The sequence below is a fragment of the Festucalex cinctus genome, chromosome 11, assembly GCF_051991245.1.
Source record: "Festucalex cinctus isolate MCC-2025b chromosome 11, RoL_Fcin_1.0, whole genome shotgun sequence".
Classification (NCBI taxonomy): domain Eukaryota; kingdom Metazoa; phylum Chordata; class Actinopteri; order Syngnathiformes; family Syngnathidae; genus Festucalex; species Festucalex cinctus.
The window spans coordinates 15,180,686-15,198,500 of NC_135421.1; the positions used below are offsets into that span (position 1 = coordinate 15,180,686).

Consider the following 17,815-nt stretch of genomic DNA (forward strand, 5'->3'; position numbering starts at 1 on the left):
ATAAGAAATAGGTGAGTAAATAAATACATAGATAAAATAATACATAAAAAATACTTTTAAAAAATCTTTATGGAACAAGTACATTTTTGTACTTGGAAATTTAATTGAAGGCAAATTAAAAAAAAAAGCTGCCACCTCCCGTGCTTTGGTCAGACAGAGGCACACTGTAAATATCGGCATTTTGAAATACTGTAATTGGTGGATGTAAGTTCCTGAATTGTGAGTAATGCGCTGTAATAACGTTTGTTATTATACAGTATCACATGGTTGAAGAAATTATCGTTAGTTTTTATTCTTGTAAAATAAAGAGGTCCCCTGGTGGACTGTGCCACCTTCAAGGACACTGGAATAATGTGATTGTGTACAGTGTTAATTTCGTCAACAAAAAGACCAAAATCATTTAGTCAACACACATTTTTCACCGGACTAAAACTAGACTAGACTAGACTAAAACCCTAATTAATAAACAATAAGTGGGACTAAGTCAGTATGCATTTTCGTCGACTAATGAAGACGAGACGAAAATGTACTTCACGTTATAAAAACTGGACTAAAAATCTATGGACATTTTAGTTCATGAACAAAAACGAGACGAAAATGATATAAATTTGTAAACTCTTGTCTGCTAATCTGTCACGTCTGTGACACTGTCATGTGACACACAGCAAAGACACGTGACAGACAGGAAGTGGATTCACGGTAAAAGGTAAAAAGAAAAAAAGAAAAAAAAAGAGTAAATTATAGTTATAACTTAACATTAACCCAATGTTCCAACAATGATGTTAATGCAACTGCTAACTAATACTAGCTAACTTATCAGCTCGACGCATGGAGCCACAGTAGCCACTGTAATTGTGTGTCAAGTTGTTTTTCATCAAAAAGATGAGAGAAAATTTGGTGTGAAATAGTTTTAGATCCGAAAAGGTTTAATATAATCTGCTGACAAAAAAAATATATATATACAGGGGTAAAATCCTGACAAAAACTAGACTAAACCGTTGACAGTTTTTGTTGACTAAAACTAGACAAAATTATGTTTTCTTGGACTAAAATCATAGATTTATAGTCGACTAAAATTGGACTAAATAAAATGGGACGAGGATGACTAACTGTGATAAAAAATAAATAAATAAAATAAAAATAAAAAAAAAGCATGACTGAAATTGGACTAAAACTGAGACTACATTTCAAAATGGCAGACAAAATTAACATTATTTGTACATTGATTGAAATACGGTGGTTTATAGTAATGACTACTGTTGTTTATGTAACTTCCTAGATCGTGAATAGTGTTATTGTATCGTTAAAACATTGGAGACGTGAAGCGTTAATGGGAGAGTAAAGGCACATACAGGATTTGCTATTAACGAGCTGTCGTATCTGCGTGATGCCTCCAGGAACACTCTGTAAGTAATTGTTTTGCTCGATTAAAAAAATGTTTATGGTTCATGGTCCATGTTTGAAATTGTTTAAGTTGTAAGCACGTTGTAGTAAGGTTGGTAAAAACTAAACAGGGTGAGAATGCTCAGCAGTGATCAAGTTAAAAAAAACATTAGACGGCACCAGATACAGCTTAGTACTTGCTGTCCCCTGGCGCATGCGCACGAGCAGACATCGCCTGACAACAAGCGGACATGGCGACGTCCCTGATCTGCGGCCGTTTGACGGCAAGCCTCAGGAATTCGGGGCACAGAGGCGCCATTAGTTCCGCTTCCAAGGTGAGTGTTTGACCGCCTTAAAGCGAAGGCTTCAGCGGCCGGTAGCAAGGACGCCGCCACGGCCTCCTTTGACCGCCACGGCAGCTACTCAAGTAACAGGGTCAAACTGACATTAGCGAAGCAGTGCGATGTTAGCTTGAATGCGAAGTCTTAAAAAGCCTCCAAAGCAACACAAAAGTCTTGGTCTTGTTGGCATTTGGTGACAAGTGTCCGCAGCGAGCTGACAAGTTGGTGACCTCCAGCTAATTAGCTGGACAGTTGTGTTTATCTTCCGCACGCATAAGCTAAACATAGCATAGCATAGCTAACGCAGGTAAACAAGCTACCGAAAGTCGTCGTTAATTGTCGTAAAAAAGTCAAACTGTCGGAATTTATCGCTTATTTTGGGCTTTGAACATCATTAAATGATGTTTTCCTTTGCTTAAATTTTTATTTTGTATCTTTTGTTATGTTTTCATTTCGTGGGTTGCAACTTCCCCCTGATTTATTTACTTATATATTGCTTATTGCCAGTATATCCCAGATTATTCAAGATTTTTGGGAGTATAATACAAACACAGTATTTTTTATTTTTTTTTACACGACGGCCAAAATCAGGCGTCCAATGAATTTAATTTATACAGTACCCCCCAATATTTTGTGTCTCTACATTACCAAGCCGTTATTTTTTTTAGGCCAATTCCGATATTAGTCAGAAATAAAATTGGATAACTGATTGATATGCCATAAAAAGATGAGTTAAAAAAATGTATCTTCTGCCTCACGCTGCCAAATTCCTTATCACGATTATTTTCATCAATATTCTAATCCCAACTCATCACATCATTAATACAAATATTCATCATCAGGAAAATGTGCGTTTTTACTTTTCAACAAAGAATATGTAAATAGCTTTAAATGCAAAATGAAACTAAATGAATGCATTTTTATAATTTTAGAACAAATTTAACATTTAACAACAAATATCAAATGTACACATAGCTAGCTGAATAAATATGATTTTGCCCAGTGTCCAAATCCGACAGTGGATTTTTGCTGTCCTCTCTTCTGTTGAGATGACTCGCTCTCATCAGTTCATTGAGTGACCTCACGCTCCCGCTGCAGGGTGTACTCGCTTATTGTTTGCCCCCTGGTGGTTGGCTGACTACTGCTTGAGAAAGTGCTTGATTCGATACACCGCATTGTGAAAGTAAACATTGCCGACGATCAGGTTCATTCAATCGTGGCTGCCGAAATTGTACGCCTCATGAAAACTTGATGACTTCTGCTTGTTTGCTTCATTTCAAGCGGGCGTGCGTTTGTGTGTGCGTGTCTAGGTTCTGACGGGTTCTTCAGGTCTGTTTGGAGGCCACGCCTCGTCGCCGTCGTCTGCGCCGCTGCAACGGCAGCAGCGGAGGAGCCTGTCGCTCCACGAGTACATGAGCATCGGCCTGCTGAAGGACGCCGGCATCTCGGTGCCCGCCGGCATGGTGGCCAGCTCCTCGGACGAGGCCTACGCCGTTGCCAAGCAGATCGGTCAGTCATGCAAAACAGCGCCCGCTGTGCAAGAACTGGAAGAGCAACCCTGGGCCCGGTTGTTCAATTCTCTGTGATTTTAAACATTGTTTAACCCGTAACCACTTATTAAATTCTTAACCCGCCGTTAACTAACCGACCGTTAAATATGCATTGTTCAAAACATCATGGTTAGTCATGCTGTTAATTATCGGCACTGTCAAAGTTAACCATGCCGTTTTTATGTCACTGGTTAGCACCAATATATCCCACAATTCCTCTTTTTTTTTTTTTTACTTCCGTTCCTGGTCGTCGAAAAAAAATGGATACTATTGAAACGACCCCTGGCACTCGCCGGGAAAAAAGGTTTTCAGCTGACGAAAAAGTTATTAATAAAATTAAATAACTGTGTATTTTCCGACAATATTTTGTGTAATATTATTGTATTTTTGCCAATATTTTTGCAGCATATATCTCATGTTTTTGTCCGATTTGTTTCTCATATTTTTGTTTTGTCTAACATATTTGTAATTTTGACCGATTTGTGTAATATTTTGATCGAATAGTTTTGAAATACTTGTTTTGTTTTTGTATTTATTTACTTCTTCTAATATGTGTGTATTTTTCCTCTAATATTTGTAATTAAAGCAAATCTTTTTTTGTAATTATTGTTTTAAATTAAAATTAATACAAAATAATTATTCTATTAAATTTAAATTATCCATCCATCCATTTTCTGAACCACTTACTCCTCACATGGGTCGCGGGGGATGCTGGAGCCTATCTCAGCTGTCTATGGGCAGTAGGCAAGGGACACCCTGAACTGGTCACCAGCCAATCGCAGTTCAATTAATTTAAATGAAATAATTAGCCGCTATTCACAGTGTTGTTGTGTGTTTAATTATTGACGGGAAAGTGAACAAGAAACATCTCTCTAAGTCAAGCCCTCGGTAGATTATTTTTCTTGCGCTCAACTGTCATCATGAAGGCAGCATTAGTCACGAACGCGGAATTAGCCACACTGTTAAAAAGATGGCGGCGGTCCTTAGGTGTGTTAACTTTTAACAGCAAGTTAACAGCTGGTAACTTAAGAGTTTTGAACAACACAATAACAGTGCCGATCAAGTTAACGGTCGGTTAAATCTACTTAACCAGCGGTTAAAGATATAACTGAGTTTTGAACAACCGGTCCTGGTCGCTCCACTGTGTCATCGAAATAAAGTTACCGGTTATAGACAGTTGTCTGACACCCGCATGCGAGTTTCCAAGCATGCAGAACCACCTCTGAGCTTTTGTGTCTTAAATAGCCATTAGCGCTGCTAAACGCGGCGTCGCGGCCTCCGTGGAATCAAGTGACAACAGCCGTACTGTCGTTTGATTGGATGAGGCCTTTTTTTTTTTTTTTTTTTTTTTTTTAAACACAAAGGTCAGCAGCACATATTCTGCTCGCACCACAAAATAGACCAGGTCATCAATTTGGTAACAGGCGCACACTTGTATTTTTGTTGTTTTATTTGGGGAGAAAATGTTAATCTGCAGGAATACAGTTATTAAAAAAAAAAAAAAAAATGTGTTTATGCATTTGTAATTTTTTTTCTAGATTTTTAAAAATTCATAGGTCACAATTCGATTTGATACAGATTAATACCAATAACGAATTTATAAGTAGATAATTGCATTTTTTTTTTTCCCCCTCAAATTTAGAAAATGCTAATCAGTGAACTTGTGTATGTACACTGTAAGATTTGTATAAAAATGTATTTATTTATTTGAAACTTCACGCTTATAACTGAGTTTTCAGTCTGTTTTGTGTTTAAACAGCATTGAAATAAAATATTAAGGCTTAATGTGCCATGAATATAACATTCTTCCATGTTTAAAGTGCGAACCCTAACCCCTAAGAAAGATGTTTTGTTGAATATTTACATAAAAAAAAAAAAAGTTGTTTAAACATCGATGTGGCCCATATTGAATCGATACGAGAATTGTGCACTGTGCTGTAATATCTTGATGTATTGCCAAATCAATTTATTTAACACCCCTATAACCTATACGTCACAAAAATATTCATATTAAAAAATAGTCATATTTTTGGAATCAAACGTCATATTACGTACAATATGAGTGAAAAAATAGTCATTTGTTTTCAAGAATACATTTTTTTTGTCTACGAAGAAAGAATTTGCAATATTAAAAATTCAAATTCTGGGGGCGAAGAAAAGAAGTAGAATAATAAAATTTTCCCGATTTGTATAGCATGCTAATGATGACGCTATGCTTTTTTTTTTTTTTTTGTCAGGTTCGAAGGACCTGGTGGTGAAAGCTCAGGTGCTGGCGGGCGGACGAGGGAAAGGAACGTTTGAGGGCGGACTGAAGGGAGGCGTCCGGATTGTATACTCGTAAGCGCTTCCCTCCTCCGCCATAATAATGATGATCATGTCATGATTGTGGTGCTTGGATTACATTACTAGCTGTGGTTTTTTAAAAAAAAAAATATATATTTTTAAAAACAGGTAACCAGTAGCTCTATTGGAATCAAATTTCCAAGTAACCTTGCAAGAAAGTATTGAGATAATAATGAACGCTTGCAAAATTGTGTGTCATGCGGCAGGCCCGAGGAGGCGCGGGACATTTCGTCGCAGATGATCGGTCGCAAGCTGTACACCAAGCAGACGGGCGAGGCGGGTCGCATCTGCAACCAGGTGTTCATCTGTGAGAGGCGATACCCGCGCCGCGAGTACTACTTTGCCATCACCATGGAGAGGTCCTTCCAGGCGAGTACATCGCAACTAAAGTCCTTCACAGAAAATAAATACAGAAAATAAAATAATACAAATATATTAAATTTTATATATATTATATTATATATTATTATATAATATATACAAAATAATAAAAAAAAAATCATGCTCTCATAAAAGCAGGACTCGAAACACGCACACACACACACACACACACACATACACACACTTAAAATAAATTTGAGAATAGTCTGTTTGTTTTTTTGTTTTTGTTTTTTAAATCAGAAATAAGTTACAACAAAATAAGACAGAAGTAAGATTTTGTTTATTTCTTTAATTTATTTTACGAGAAGGAAAAACTCTTAATTTGACAATCTGGTTGGAATTTCTTTGCAAAAAAAAAAGTTGCAGTTTAAGTTTGAATTGTTTTACCAAAAAGACTTGAAATATTTTACAGTAGTCATCTTTTTTATTTATTTATCAGAAATAAAACAACAAAATTAGACAGCAGTAATATTTTGCTTTTTTTTTTTTTTTTTTTTTTTTTTTAAATCTTACAAGAAGAAAAAGTCCTATTTTGACAATCTAGTCAGAATTTCCTTTGCAAAAAAAGTCGCAATTTAAGTTTGAATTGTTTTACCAAAAAGACTTGAAATATTGTACAATAGTCTTTTTTCTTTTTTCTTTTTTTTAAATCAGAAATAAAACAACAAAATAAGACAAAAGTAATATTTTGGTAAATTTTTTATTTTTTTATTTTACAAGAATAAAAAGTCCTAATCTGGTTGGAATTTCTTTGCAAAAAACAAAACAAAAAAAAACCTTGCAATTTAAGTTGGAATTGTTTTACTGAAAAGACTTGAAATATTTTACAATAGTCTATTTTTTTACTATAAAAAAGTCAAAAGTCTACAAGGATGAAGTCAGTTTACAAAAAAATGTCACATGACGAGAATAAATCTTTGATTTGGTGGTACAAAGTTGTAATAATGAGTCAGTTTATTTCTCAAGGAAAGTCTAAATATTTTGAGAAATTGGGTGCATTATTTAGATTTTTTTTTTAGTTTTTAAAAATTATTTTTATTAGTTATTTATGGTAATTATTATTATTGTATTATATGTATTTTTTTAGTAAGATTTTTATTTTTTAATGTATTTATTTTTCAAGGAGAGTCATTATTTGACAATCTAGTTGGAATTTGAATTGTTTTACTAAGACTTGAAATATTTTAGAATAGTCTATTTTTTTTATTATAAAAAACTCAGAAATGTACGAGAATGAAGTCAAGTTTACAAAAAAAAAAATCATATAATGATAATAAAGCCTTGATTTGGTGGTGCAAAGTTGTAATAATGAGTTAGTTTATTTCTCAAGAAAAGTCAAAAGATTTTGAGAAATTGGGCGCATTATTTAGAAAGATTTTTTTTGTTTTTTAAATTTTTATTATTTATTATTTTATTATTATTATTATTGTATTATATATGCATTTTTTAGTAAGATTTTTATTTTTTAATGTATTTATTTTGCAAGAAGAGAGAGTCATAATTTGACAACCTATTTGGAATTTGAATTGTTTTACGAAAAAGACTTGAAATATTTTAGAATAGTCTTAGTCAAGTTTACAAAAAAAGTCATGACGATAATAAAGCATTGATTTGGTGGTGCAAAGTTGTAATAATCAGTCAGTTTATTTCTCAAGGAAAGTCAAAATACTTTGGTGTGAAAAATTAGGTGTGTTATTTAGAAAAAAATGTTTTATATTTGAATCTGTCAAGAGTCAGGATATGAAAAAAAATTGTGTTTTAAAAGAAAAAGCTAGAATAAAAAAAACTTTTTTTAACAAGGAAAAGTCATATACTGAAGTCAGACTTTTTCTTGTAAGAAAGACTGAAAAAAAATCATCTTTTGCTGCTTGTTTTTTTTATATATATATTTTTTAAATAACGAAGTGTAAAACCCCCCAAAACATTTTAATTAATTAAAAAAAAAAATCCAATCAAATATTTCTCAAAAGAGGTAGTACCATTTACAAGATGTTTGTGCACCACTAGATGGCAACAAAGTTCTCCAATGTTTTTTGTTGTTGTTGTTGTTTGTTTGAATTTTCCAAACATGGACTGGAGCTTACTGTGAAGATTGAGACTCTTATATCAATCAATATATAACCGATCCACATTTAGAAAAGGGACAAAAGAAGCTTGCGGCATTCACGCTGCAGTGCACATTTGTATTCAAGCTGCTGTTTGTGTGTGTGTTTGCCACAGGGCCCTGTGTTGATCGGCAGCGCGCAGGGGGGCGTCAATATCGAGGACGTGGCGGCGGAAAATCCCGACGCCATTGTCAAGGAGCCCATCGACATCGTGGAGGGCATCAAGATGGAGCAGGCTCTCAAGGTGGGTGGTGACATCGATCGCCGAAAAGTCAAAGGCGCGTGAAAAGAGGAATTGTGTGCGTTCGCGCCGCCGCGTCCAAATCCCAAACCATTCTTTTACGCTTTTGTGCATCCGCTTTCTTTCCATCACTATTCCACTTTTCCGGGAGACCACACTCTCACTTTGTCGACTTTTTTTTTGTCATGCTTTCATTTGTTGTTGTGATTTAGCAATTGACCAAAGATGAAAAGAACTTTTTTTTTTTTTTCCTCTTTTCACAATCAACAAATAAGCCGAATATTTCAACATGTCATCATATGAAAGCAATACTTATGTGTTTGTCGCACCAAAGTCAATTACGCCGATACTCTGAATTGTTTTTGAGGAAAAAAAAAGTAGGAGTGTGCCAAAAAAAAATCTGTTCTCCTAAGAATCGCGATTCTCATTTAGTACCAGGGTTATTATAGTTTTGGAATTTTCATTTTAGTTAGGTTTTTTTTTTTATTTCGTTTTGAGTTTTATTTTTTAAATTTAGTTTGTTTGAATTAGTTTTCAGGGTGGTTCTATTATTTATTTAAAAAAATAATAATTTTAGTTATTTAATGCTTAATTTTAGTTTTAGTTCGTTTCAGTATTAGTTTTAGATTTAAAAATGTGCATGACTGGTGCGCAATATTTAAAAAAAAACAAAAAGCAGCACAGACGTCATTTTTTGGTGCTTTTCTATTGACTGTTGCGAGATGGCGTCACTTCTGTGTGGCACACTTTCAAACGTCCTTATTCCGCTTAATATCAAAATAAATTGACTTCAAACCACATTTCAAATCATCCTCAAAGGCTCATGCATTAGATTGATTACCAAACACTAAAACGAAGGACATTTTTGCTATCATTAGAGTTAGTTTTAGTTAGTTTTCTAAACATAAAATGTAGTTTCAGTTAGTTTTCATTTTTTAAAAAGCATTTTCGTTTTTATTTCGTTAACGAAATTTTTTTGAATTTTAATTTTAGATTAATTTATTTTTAGTTAACTAAAATAACCTTGTTTAGTACGATTTAGAAACGATTTTAAATGTTTTGATACTGTTTTACCCTTGTTTGTGTACTTGGAGCGCTGGTCATGTTGTGCCCGATTTGGCCACTAAGGGGCAGTATGGTTCTGCGCGTTCTGATACACAGTTAAGTTGTAGCCACATTAGAGAGAAGAAGGAAAAGAGTCACAATCAAGTTATGCCAATAATTTATTTTTATTTTATTTTTTTTGCAATGTAGTAAGAGCATATGTCGGTGAGTCATGTTAAGATGCTTCTCTGTATACATTCCTGAAGCATTTTGTATGAATAGGCATTCTTTTGAGGCATGAAAGTGCCGCGAGTTGCCCGCTAATTAGCATTAGCCAGTTAGACTGGAGTAGATCATAACAATTATTTGCTCATCTATAAATTGAAGCAGAAATCATTGTCAATCAAATCATTTTGAATCAAAAATCATTCCGAATTGAAAATGGATTCTGAATCGGATCAAATCATGAGACAAAGATTTCCCAACCCTAGAAAAAAGGTCATTATGTTTATATTTCGAGCAAGTCGTATTTTTTATTTAGATCATTTGTTTATTGTTAGAAAATTGTTCATTTAACAAGGTAAATCCTTCAGTTCATCGTGCCAGGCTCTGTACTGATGTTTTGGTTTGCCACAGTCTTGCACGAATGGGAAAAAAAAAAAAAAGGGTCGCGGGGGGTGCTGGAGCCTATCTCAGCTGGCTCTGGGCAGTAGGCGGGGTACACCCTGGACTGGTCGCCAGCCAATCGCAGGGATTTTAAACATATAAGGGCCAAAACATGCCTTGTAAAAATTAAACTGCACTAAAAAAACTAACCACCAGAGGGTGCTATAACAACACAAATGGAAATCAACCTGACTTTTTTTTTTTTTTTTTTTAAACAGATGTGCTGCTTTTAATATCATGATATGATGACAACAACGATATATTGTGGCAGTTCTGATATCACGAAATCACGATATGGTTCCATCCCGTAGGTGGCACAGAAGATGGGCTTCCCGCAGCCGCTGCAGAAGGAGGCGGCCGAAAACATGATCAAGCTCTACAACGTCTTCATCAAGTACGATGCGTCCATGCTGGAGATCAACCCCATGGTGGAAGACTCCTCTGGCGTCGGTATACAACCTCGCACAAAAACAAAAATGAAAAAGGAATCAAGCAACAGTTTGTAAGTTAAAAGATCTTGAAAAGGTCACACCATTATCCCGTTTGGCGCCTGCAGTGATGTGCATGGACGCCAAGATCAACTTTGACTCCAACGCCGCCTACCGGCAGAAGGAGGTTTTCAACCTGCAGGACTGGACCCAGGAGGACCCGCGAGACCGCCAGGCGGCCAAGGCCGATCTCAACTACATCGGCCTGGACGGAACCATCGGCTGCCTGGGTGCGTCAGACACACATCAACAAAAACAACATCCAGAGTGTTGCCGATAAGTACTCGACACATTGACCCCTTGTACGTCTGTTTTGTTTGGTACGCTGTCGGAAGCGAAAGTTTGACGCTGACGTCGATATCTAAATTCTTAACTCTGTCGTTAGCTCATGCTGGAAGCTCACGTTGAAGCGAACATTGGACGTTGGCTTTAGAGAGAACATTTAACTCATTCATTCAGCAGTTGTATTAGTTTTTGACTGATTTTGCAAGGCAATATTTTATGGCAATATTGTTGTATCACTATCAAAACATGGAACATACAAAAAGAAAGATTAGTCTCTTCTTCCATCAAAAAAAGTATATTTGTATGTCTTTCCATTTTGCAGGATTAGCATTAGAATGCAGCTAAGATTCATCATTACATTCCTGGTGAAAACAATGACAAAAAAAAAGCTTGTTGCAACATGGCCCTGGCTGATCTCTTATACTCTGCTTCCAACTGCTGGCCGTTTTTTGTAATAACTACCATTGCTTTAAGCCACCTCTTCTTGTTAGAAGCTGCATCAAAGCCTTCTGTTGCTAATGCTCTTGCATAAAAAAAACGTGTAAATACGGTTTGGGGAGTCAAGGACAAAGTATTAAAAAACGCGTTTACACGTTTTTGGGTTTCAATGAGTTAAAAGCGATACTTGACTTATTGAACCATTTTCAGCAGTGAAAAGTTAATATTTTGTCCAGAATGAATTTGATCACTTCATGATTTTTCATGTGCAATTAATACTATTCAAAGGTAATTTTTCTACTTGCTGTCGATTGATGATGACATCACTTGTGCTGAGGAAGTAGGTAACTGTCAATCATGGCTCAGTTTACTGACCAAACCCAGAAAACAGATGAGCCATGATTGGCCGTTACCTACTTCCTCAGCACAGGGGATGTCATCATCAGTCGACAGCAAGTAGAAAAACAACTTTTTAAAGGTACTAATTGTACATGAAAAATAATTAAGTTACTACATTAATTATAGACAATTTATTAACCTTTTTGCTGTTGAAAATGGCTCAATGAGTCAAGTGCTACTGCCAACTACTGTAGTAGATGTGCAATTACACTTTATTGTTCCCGAAACAGATATAAATATACTTTTGTTTCTTGATGAAAGAGCAGACTATTAGCTTTCTTTTGGTAGGGTCAATGTGGTTTTTTTTTTCTTCTTCTTCTTCTTCTTTTTTTATTTTTTTTTATTTTTTATTTTTTTTTATTTTTTATTTTTTAATATGGCAATAGAACACAATATTCTGTGGGCCTTGCAAAAACAGTCCAAATCCAGTAAAACAGCCGGGAGCAAAGGGGGCTTGATTCACTCAAAATGGCTGCCAGTCAAGAGTTAAGGTTGATGCTAACACTATAGGACTATAGGTAACGTTTATAACTAGTTGGTTCTCAGGGAGCTAATATTGGTTGGGGGGGGGTATATGGGTTAATGTCGCTCTTTCTTACTGCTAACGTTGGAAGCTAACTTCTTTTTTTGCATCAACTTGCGCTTGCCATTTAGTGAACGGCGCGGGCTTGGCCATGGCTACCATGGACATCATCAAGCTGCACGGCGGCACGCCCGCCAACTTCCTGGACGTGGGGGGCGGGGCCACTGCCCACCAGGTCACCGAGGCCTTCAAGCTCATCACGTCCGACAGGAAGGTGAGGACGAAAAGGAAAACCCGAGAGCTAAATGCGCTAACGCTTAGTGCGCTAACCGTTTCCCCGCAGGTTCAGGCCATCCTGGTCAACATCTTCGGTGGCATCATGCGGTGCGACGTCATCGCCCAGGGCATCATCATGGCCGTGCGTGACCTCGACCTCAAGATCCCCATCGTCGTGCGGCTGCAAGGTGCGAGAAAACGTCCGTGCTCGTTCACCAACACGGGCGACGATTCGACATGATTGCTAATGGCCACTTTGTTAGGTACCCGCGTGGACGACGCCAAAGCGCTGATTGCCGCTAGTCCTCTGAAGATCCTGGCCTGCGACGACCTGGACGAAGCCGCCAAAATGGTAGGCACGCACGCACGGACGCACGCACGCACGCACGCGCAAGCTAATGTTGGCTTGGTTTTCATGCCCCGCCCCGTCGCATATTTTTTTGCAGGTGGTCAGGCTTTCAGAAATCGTGTCGCTGGCCAAGGAAGCGCAAGTGGACATCACCTTTCAACTTCCCATCTGACCTTCGCAGTCGCCGCAAGCACTTCCTGTTTGACCTCATCTGGACACGCCCCTCCCAAAAGTAGCCCCTCCTTCTTCCTTCTTCCTGTGTGACCTGATGGTGGCACTAACACACCAACCTTTTTTTTTTTTTGCTTTCTCGTTGCTATCTTTACGATCTTTGAATACGCACAAGTATTTTACATTGTACCACATTTTACCATCTAAATGCACTTTCTTACAACACACATACATGCATACACTCTACACAAACGTGCTCTTATTCACTCTCGGTCTCTCCCCCCCTTGCTCTCTACATCTCCCTCTCCCTCCATCCCTCTCTCCCTCTCGTTCTCTTTCATCCCTCCCTCCCTCCCTCTCTCCCTCCTTCCTTTCCTCTCTCTCTCTCTCTCTCTCTCTCTCTCTCTCTCTCTCTCTCTCTCTCTCTCTCTCTCCCTCCCCATCCCTCCCTCTCTCCCTCCATCTATCCCTCAACCCATCCCTCTCTCTCTCTCTCCCCCTCTCGTTATCTCTTATACCTCCCTCCATCCCTTCCTCCCTCTCTCCCTCCATCAATCCCTCTCTCTCTCCCTCTTGTTCTCTCTCTCATCCCTCCATCCCTCTCTCTCCATCCATCCATCCCTCCCTCCCTCTCTCCATCCATCCTCTCTCTCTCTCTTTCTTTCTCTCTCTCTCTCTCTCTCTCTCTCCCTCGCTACCTCCATCCCACCCTCTCTCCCTCCCTTCCGCTCTCTTCCTCTCTGTCTGTCTGTCTCTCTCTTGCTCCCTCCCTCTCTCACTCACACTCCCTCTATCTACGCACGCACTCGTACCACACCTCAGTCAGTCTGCCAGTCAGTCAGTGACTCCACACTCTTCCACCCCTGCTGTTTTCCAATGTCGCTGAATTATGGTGGAAGTCATTTTGTGTGTATCAAATCCATCATGGAATATGATGTCCATAAAGCAAACGTGCCCCCCCTCCCAATATGGCGACAGCAATGAGCAAATGTGGCCGAGCGATAACGCCACTACCGCTTCCACGGTAAGCGACTCAATTTCCTCCCGGATAACGCGCCGATAAACAACACGACGGCGGTGATTTGCAGGCGGGAGATTGCCATGTTGCGTATATTACACCCCCCATATATCAAGCCCACCGCCGGCTTAGCGTGGGTGAGTTTGCCAACATTTTGCAATGTGATGATTGTGTCTTGCAGGATTGTTCTTGAGATATCGGTACAATCCATAAACAATATTAGGACAATGATAAAAGTGTCATCTTATGATATCAATGTATTTGGACAACATTAACAATAGTATGACCATCTCAAATTTGGCCAACAATTCACAAGTAGTCATAAAAGGATATCACATCATTTGGCCAACATGAACAAATCGCAATATTTGAACATTAGGGATATTTTACCATATATTTGATGGCAACAGTATCTCGATATGGGAGTATTTAGATAATAGTAATACTTAGAAATGGTGTTTTTTGATCAAATACTGTCATACAATTTCAATGTCTACATTGAATTTCCAACTTGATACAATATTTGTTCAACAATTGAGACACAATTGCCACACGATATCACAATACCAAAATTGGCTAATGATATCCTGATACTTTATCTTTGGCCAAATATGATATCATGTACAATAAGACGTCCCGATTATTTGGCCAAAGTAAGCAATATTATTATGCTATAAAACAATATTTGTCCAGCGTTAGCATTGGCATTAGCATACGATATCAGTGTATTTGGCCAACGTAGGCAGTTTAATATCATGATACCGCGATGGATGACAACAGTCTCAATAATTGTCCAATCACATCTTGATGATGAATTGTGACATTTGATGTTCGACGTGTTGATGCTGCACACCGGATACCAGCTTGCTAATATCAATCTTTGACACCTGTGTATCGATACTGTACCATGAGCGGTAAGGATAGCGGATGTGGATACTTGGCACTGGTGGAGCCAGATGTTGAATCACGATCGTGTCGCCATATTTGACAACGCGGTTCCCGATTTAGCTCCTTTTTGTCCTTTTTATTTTTTGTCCCTTTCTCCTCCATTTCCTCTCGCGTGCTGGCTGCTATCGACACTGATCTCATCCTGGTGAATTATTCACCGCTGCTGTAATGGAACAATTTATTTTATTTTTTTTGTGAAGAAGCCACAGCGGTATCATCAACGTGAGCTTCAGCTCCCCCGCGGCGAGTCTAAAAATGGAGTAGCGGCAACGCTAAATCACCTGGTGGGATTTGAAATTGAAAATGTCGTCGACTTCTTATTAACGCGGGAGGCGCAAATGTCGCACGTTTGTCTTTGTCTGTTACTTTTTCTCACACTGGAAATTGATATTTATTTGCTATTACTGCGAGATTTGGTCAATTATCAACAATCTGGTATCAATGTAGCGATACTATCAAGATACTGTCTCACCATTTTTGGATAACATTAGCGTCACACTACATGGGTAATGCTATCAGTTATTGGTGTGTTTAGCAAACATTCTATCATGAAATATTACTACAAAAGGTCATATTTGACAATATCCCATTAGAGGATTTTAATATTTGGTAGCAAGAGTATAAAGACACAAAATGACTTTTTAATACACTCATGCATTTTTTGGCTAATGTTAGTTGTGATATTGTGATACAATATCATGATGCAATATGGCATCCTTTTATATGCACATTATCATACCATACTGTAATATTTCATAACTTGAGTGTCATGAGTCACTCTTGTCATGATAACACATTGCAACATTTGACAATATCGGAGTGGTATCATGATAGTCAAGAAAAAAAACAATACAGTATGTGATATTTCTGATGATACAGTATACGCTATCAATACATGGCTCCACCCCCCTGACCTTCCGCCACCATCATGCCACATGGGATTTAAGGCAGGAAAAGCCCCTCCCCCTTTTTGTGTTTGTTTGTTTTTGTGACCTAAGCGACGTGGATGAAATGTTGTAAATAACCAAAGTGACGCTCTGCCTCTGTAAGATATTTCTGCTGCTTTAGTCATTGGACGAGACGAATAAATAAAAACAGGACATGAGCGGGCGGGGGTCTTCACCTTTTTGGAACCAGGGCGCCATTCATGGACAAGTGGATGAATAATTGAAAGAAAGCGCCTCGAAAAGAAAGATGAAAAAGAATTGGATTTTCATCCCGAGTGCGTCGACTCATCAATCATTCGATCAATCAATCAATGATTCTTCATCGATAAGTTCCGCTGACTGACATTGAAGTAAGAATTGCATCCGAAACTCCTCTCAAATGCAGCTAAGGACAATTAAAGAGCACCACAACCTTGTGGGGTTCTGTAAAAATAATATAACACAAAAATAATACAATAATAATAATAATTTACAGTTAAAAGGCTCAGAGGCAGTGAGGCACTATGCAGAACTTAGTACATTGTACAAGTTTTGGCATTACATAAATGCATAATTGGACATTTTCCTTTTTATGGGCATTTGTTTGGCTTTTTCAGTCACATAGCGTGATATATTGTAAATTTTTTTTTGACAATATGTCAAAATTCGTAGACATCGTGTATCGTGATATCGATATCGTGGGTCAAATATCGTCACAGTATCGAATCGTGGTTTACCCGTATCGTCCCTATATATATATATATATATATATATATATATATATATATATATATAAAAATGCAAACACAAAAATATAATAAAATAATAGATAATAAAATATATATAGATATAAAAGAACATATATAATCTAAAAATATAATGATAAAATATAATATAAAATAAATAAATATCCTCCCTTGACAAACCCCTCAGCCTGTTTCTTGTAAGTCCAACTACAGCCACAAGATGGTGCCAGAGAGGGCAGGTTTATTTAGTGACATTTGTTTTGCAATGTCATAAGGACAATTTAAATGAAAAAAATATATATATTTTTTAAATTGCACACTCACTCTTTAAGCATCTCTATTTTCTTTATACATTATTTGTTCAGCATGTCCTTATATATTAATTTCCATTTCAAAAAGCATTACTCATCCGATGCAATTATTCATTTGAGAATTTGAAGATGAAAGGCTGCATAATGCCACTATTTCTGGAAATATCATTTTTCCCCGTCTTAAAAGAAATTGTGTGTGTACGTCCGTTAAAATCCCCAGACTTGTGTGGTCCGCCCGCCATGTAATTGCAAATACTATTGGATGAAGTGGGTTTTTTTTTTTTTTTTTGGCAGCCATTTCAAGCTCCAAGTTGTGGAGAGAGCGCAAATTTCCCCATGCAGAAATAAAATCAACATGATGATGATAATCATAATCATCGTGGAGAGTTGGCCGCTTTTTTACATTTGGTCAATGCAAACCGAATGGAAGTACTTTCCAACAAGAGCAAATCATGTGTTTGTGCAATTTTTTTGTTTTTGGTGTAGAATGGGCAATTGCTAGGCAAAAAACATATTTTTGGGTGGTGAGGTCATCATATGCGGGCAAATGTCCAAAATGGTTATGCGTCCACAAGACCTTGAATGTGACATGTGACTCCGAAACACACTTTTGGTGAATGTTGCAGTTGAATGCCAATTGTCACGATTTTCCCGCCTGGCGCAGGTACAACAAAAATCTGTTGTGAGCCAAGCGAGCTGCCTGATGTTTGCAAGGAGACGATGATGGATCGATAAGATAAGAAGATAGGCAGCTTCGTTAATGCACGCGTCGCCAACATGGGGTACCAACCAACATGCACGCAGCGCAGAAAATGAGGCGCGTGAGTCATCGCATGCAGCAAATTTCGTCTCCTTGACAACCGCAGCCAGCGCTTGCGAGCTT

At 37.6% G+C, this 17,815-nt stretch overlaps 1 protein-coding gene across 1 annotated transcript; it reads left to right on the top strand.

The window, feature by feature from the left end:
* The first annotated feature begins 1,570 nt into the window (after nucleotides 1-1,570).
* Nucleotides 1,571-16,059, top strand: sucla2 (succinate-CoA ligase ADP-forming subunit beta). The gene is made up of 11 exons (XM_077536522.1): nucleotides 1,571-1,718; nucleotides 3,035-3,233; nucleotides 5,512-5,611; nucleotides 5,824-5,986; nucleotides 8,219-8,347; nucleotides 10,366-10,504; nucleotides 10,611-10,772; nucleotides 12,319-12,461; nucleotides 12,531-12,651; nucleotides 12,727-12,815; nucleotides 12,910-16,059. Exons 1-11 carry the CDS (start codon nucleotides 1,635-1,637, stop codon nucleotides 12,982-12,984), a joined length of 1,404 nt encoding a protein of 467 aa, XP_077392648.1. The 5' UTR covers nucleotides 1,571-1,634; the 3' UTR covers nucleotides 12,985-16,059.
* The last annotated feature ends 1,756 nt before the right edge of the window (nucleotides 16,060-17,815 follow it).

What these genes read in the sequence shown, in the direction of transcription:
- sucla2 (XM_077536522.1), top strand. Translation starts at nt 1,635, where the DNA reads ATGGCGACGTCCCTGATCTGCGGCCGTTTGACGGCAAGCCTCAGGAAT. An exon ending in GGCGTCCGGATTGTATACTC is followed by an intron (nt 5,612 to 5,823) that starts GTAAGCGCTTCC and finishes GTCATGCGGCAG; the next exon opens with GCCCGAGGAGGCGCGGGACA. An exon ending in TGGACGAAGCCGCCAAAATG is followed by an intron (nt 12,816 to 12,909) that starts GTAGGCACGCAC and finishes ATTTTTTTGCAG; the next exon opens with GTGGTCAGGCTTTCAGAAAT.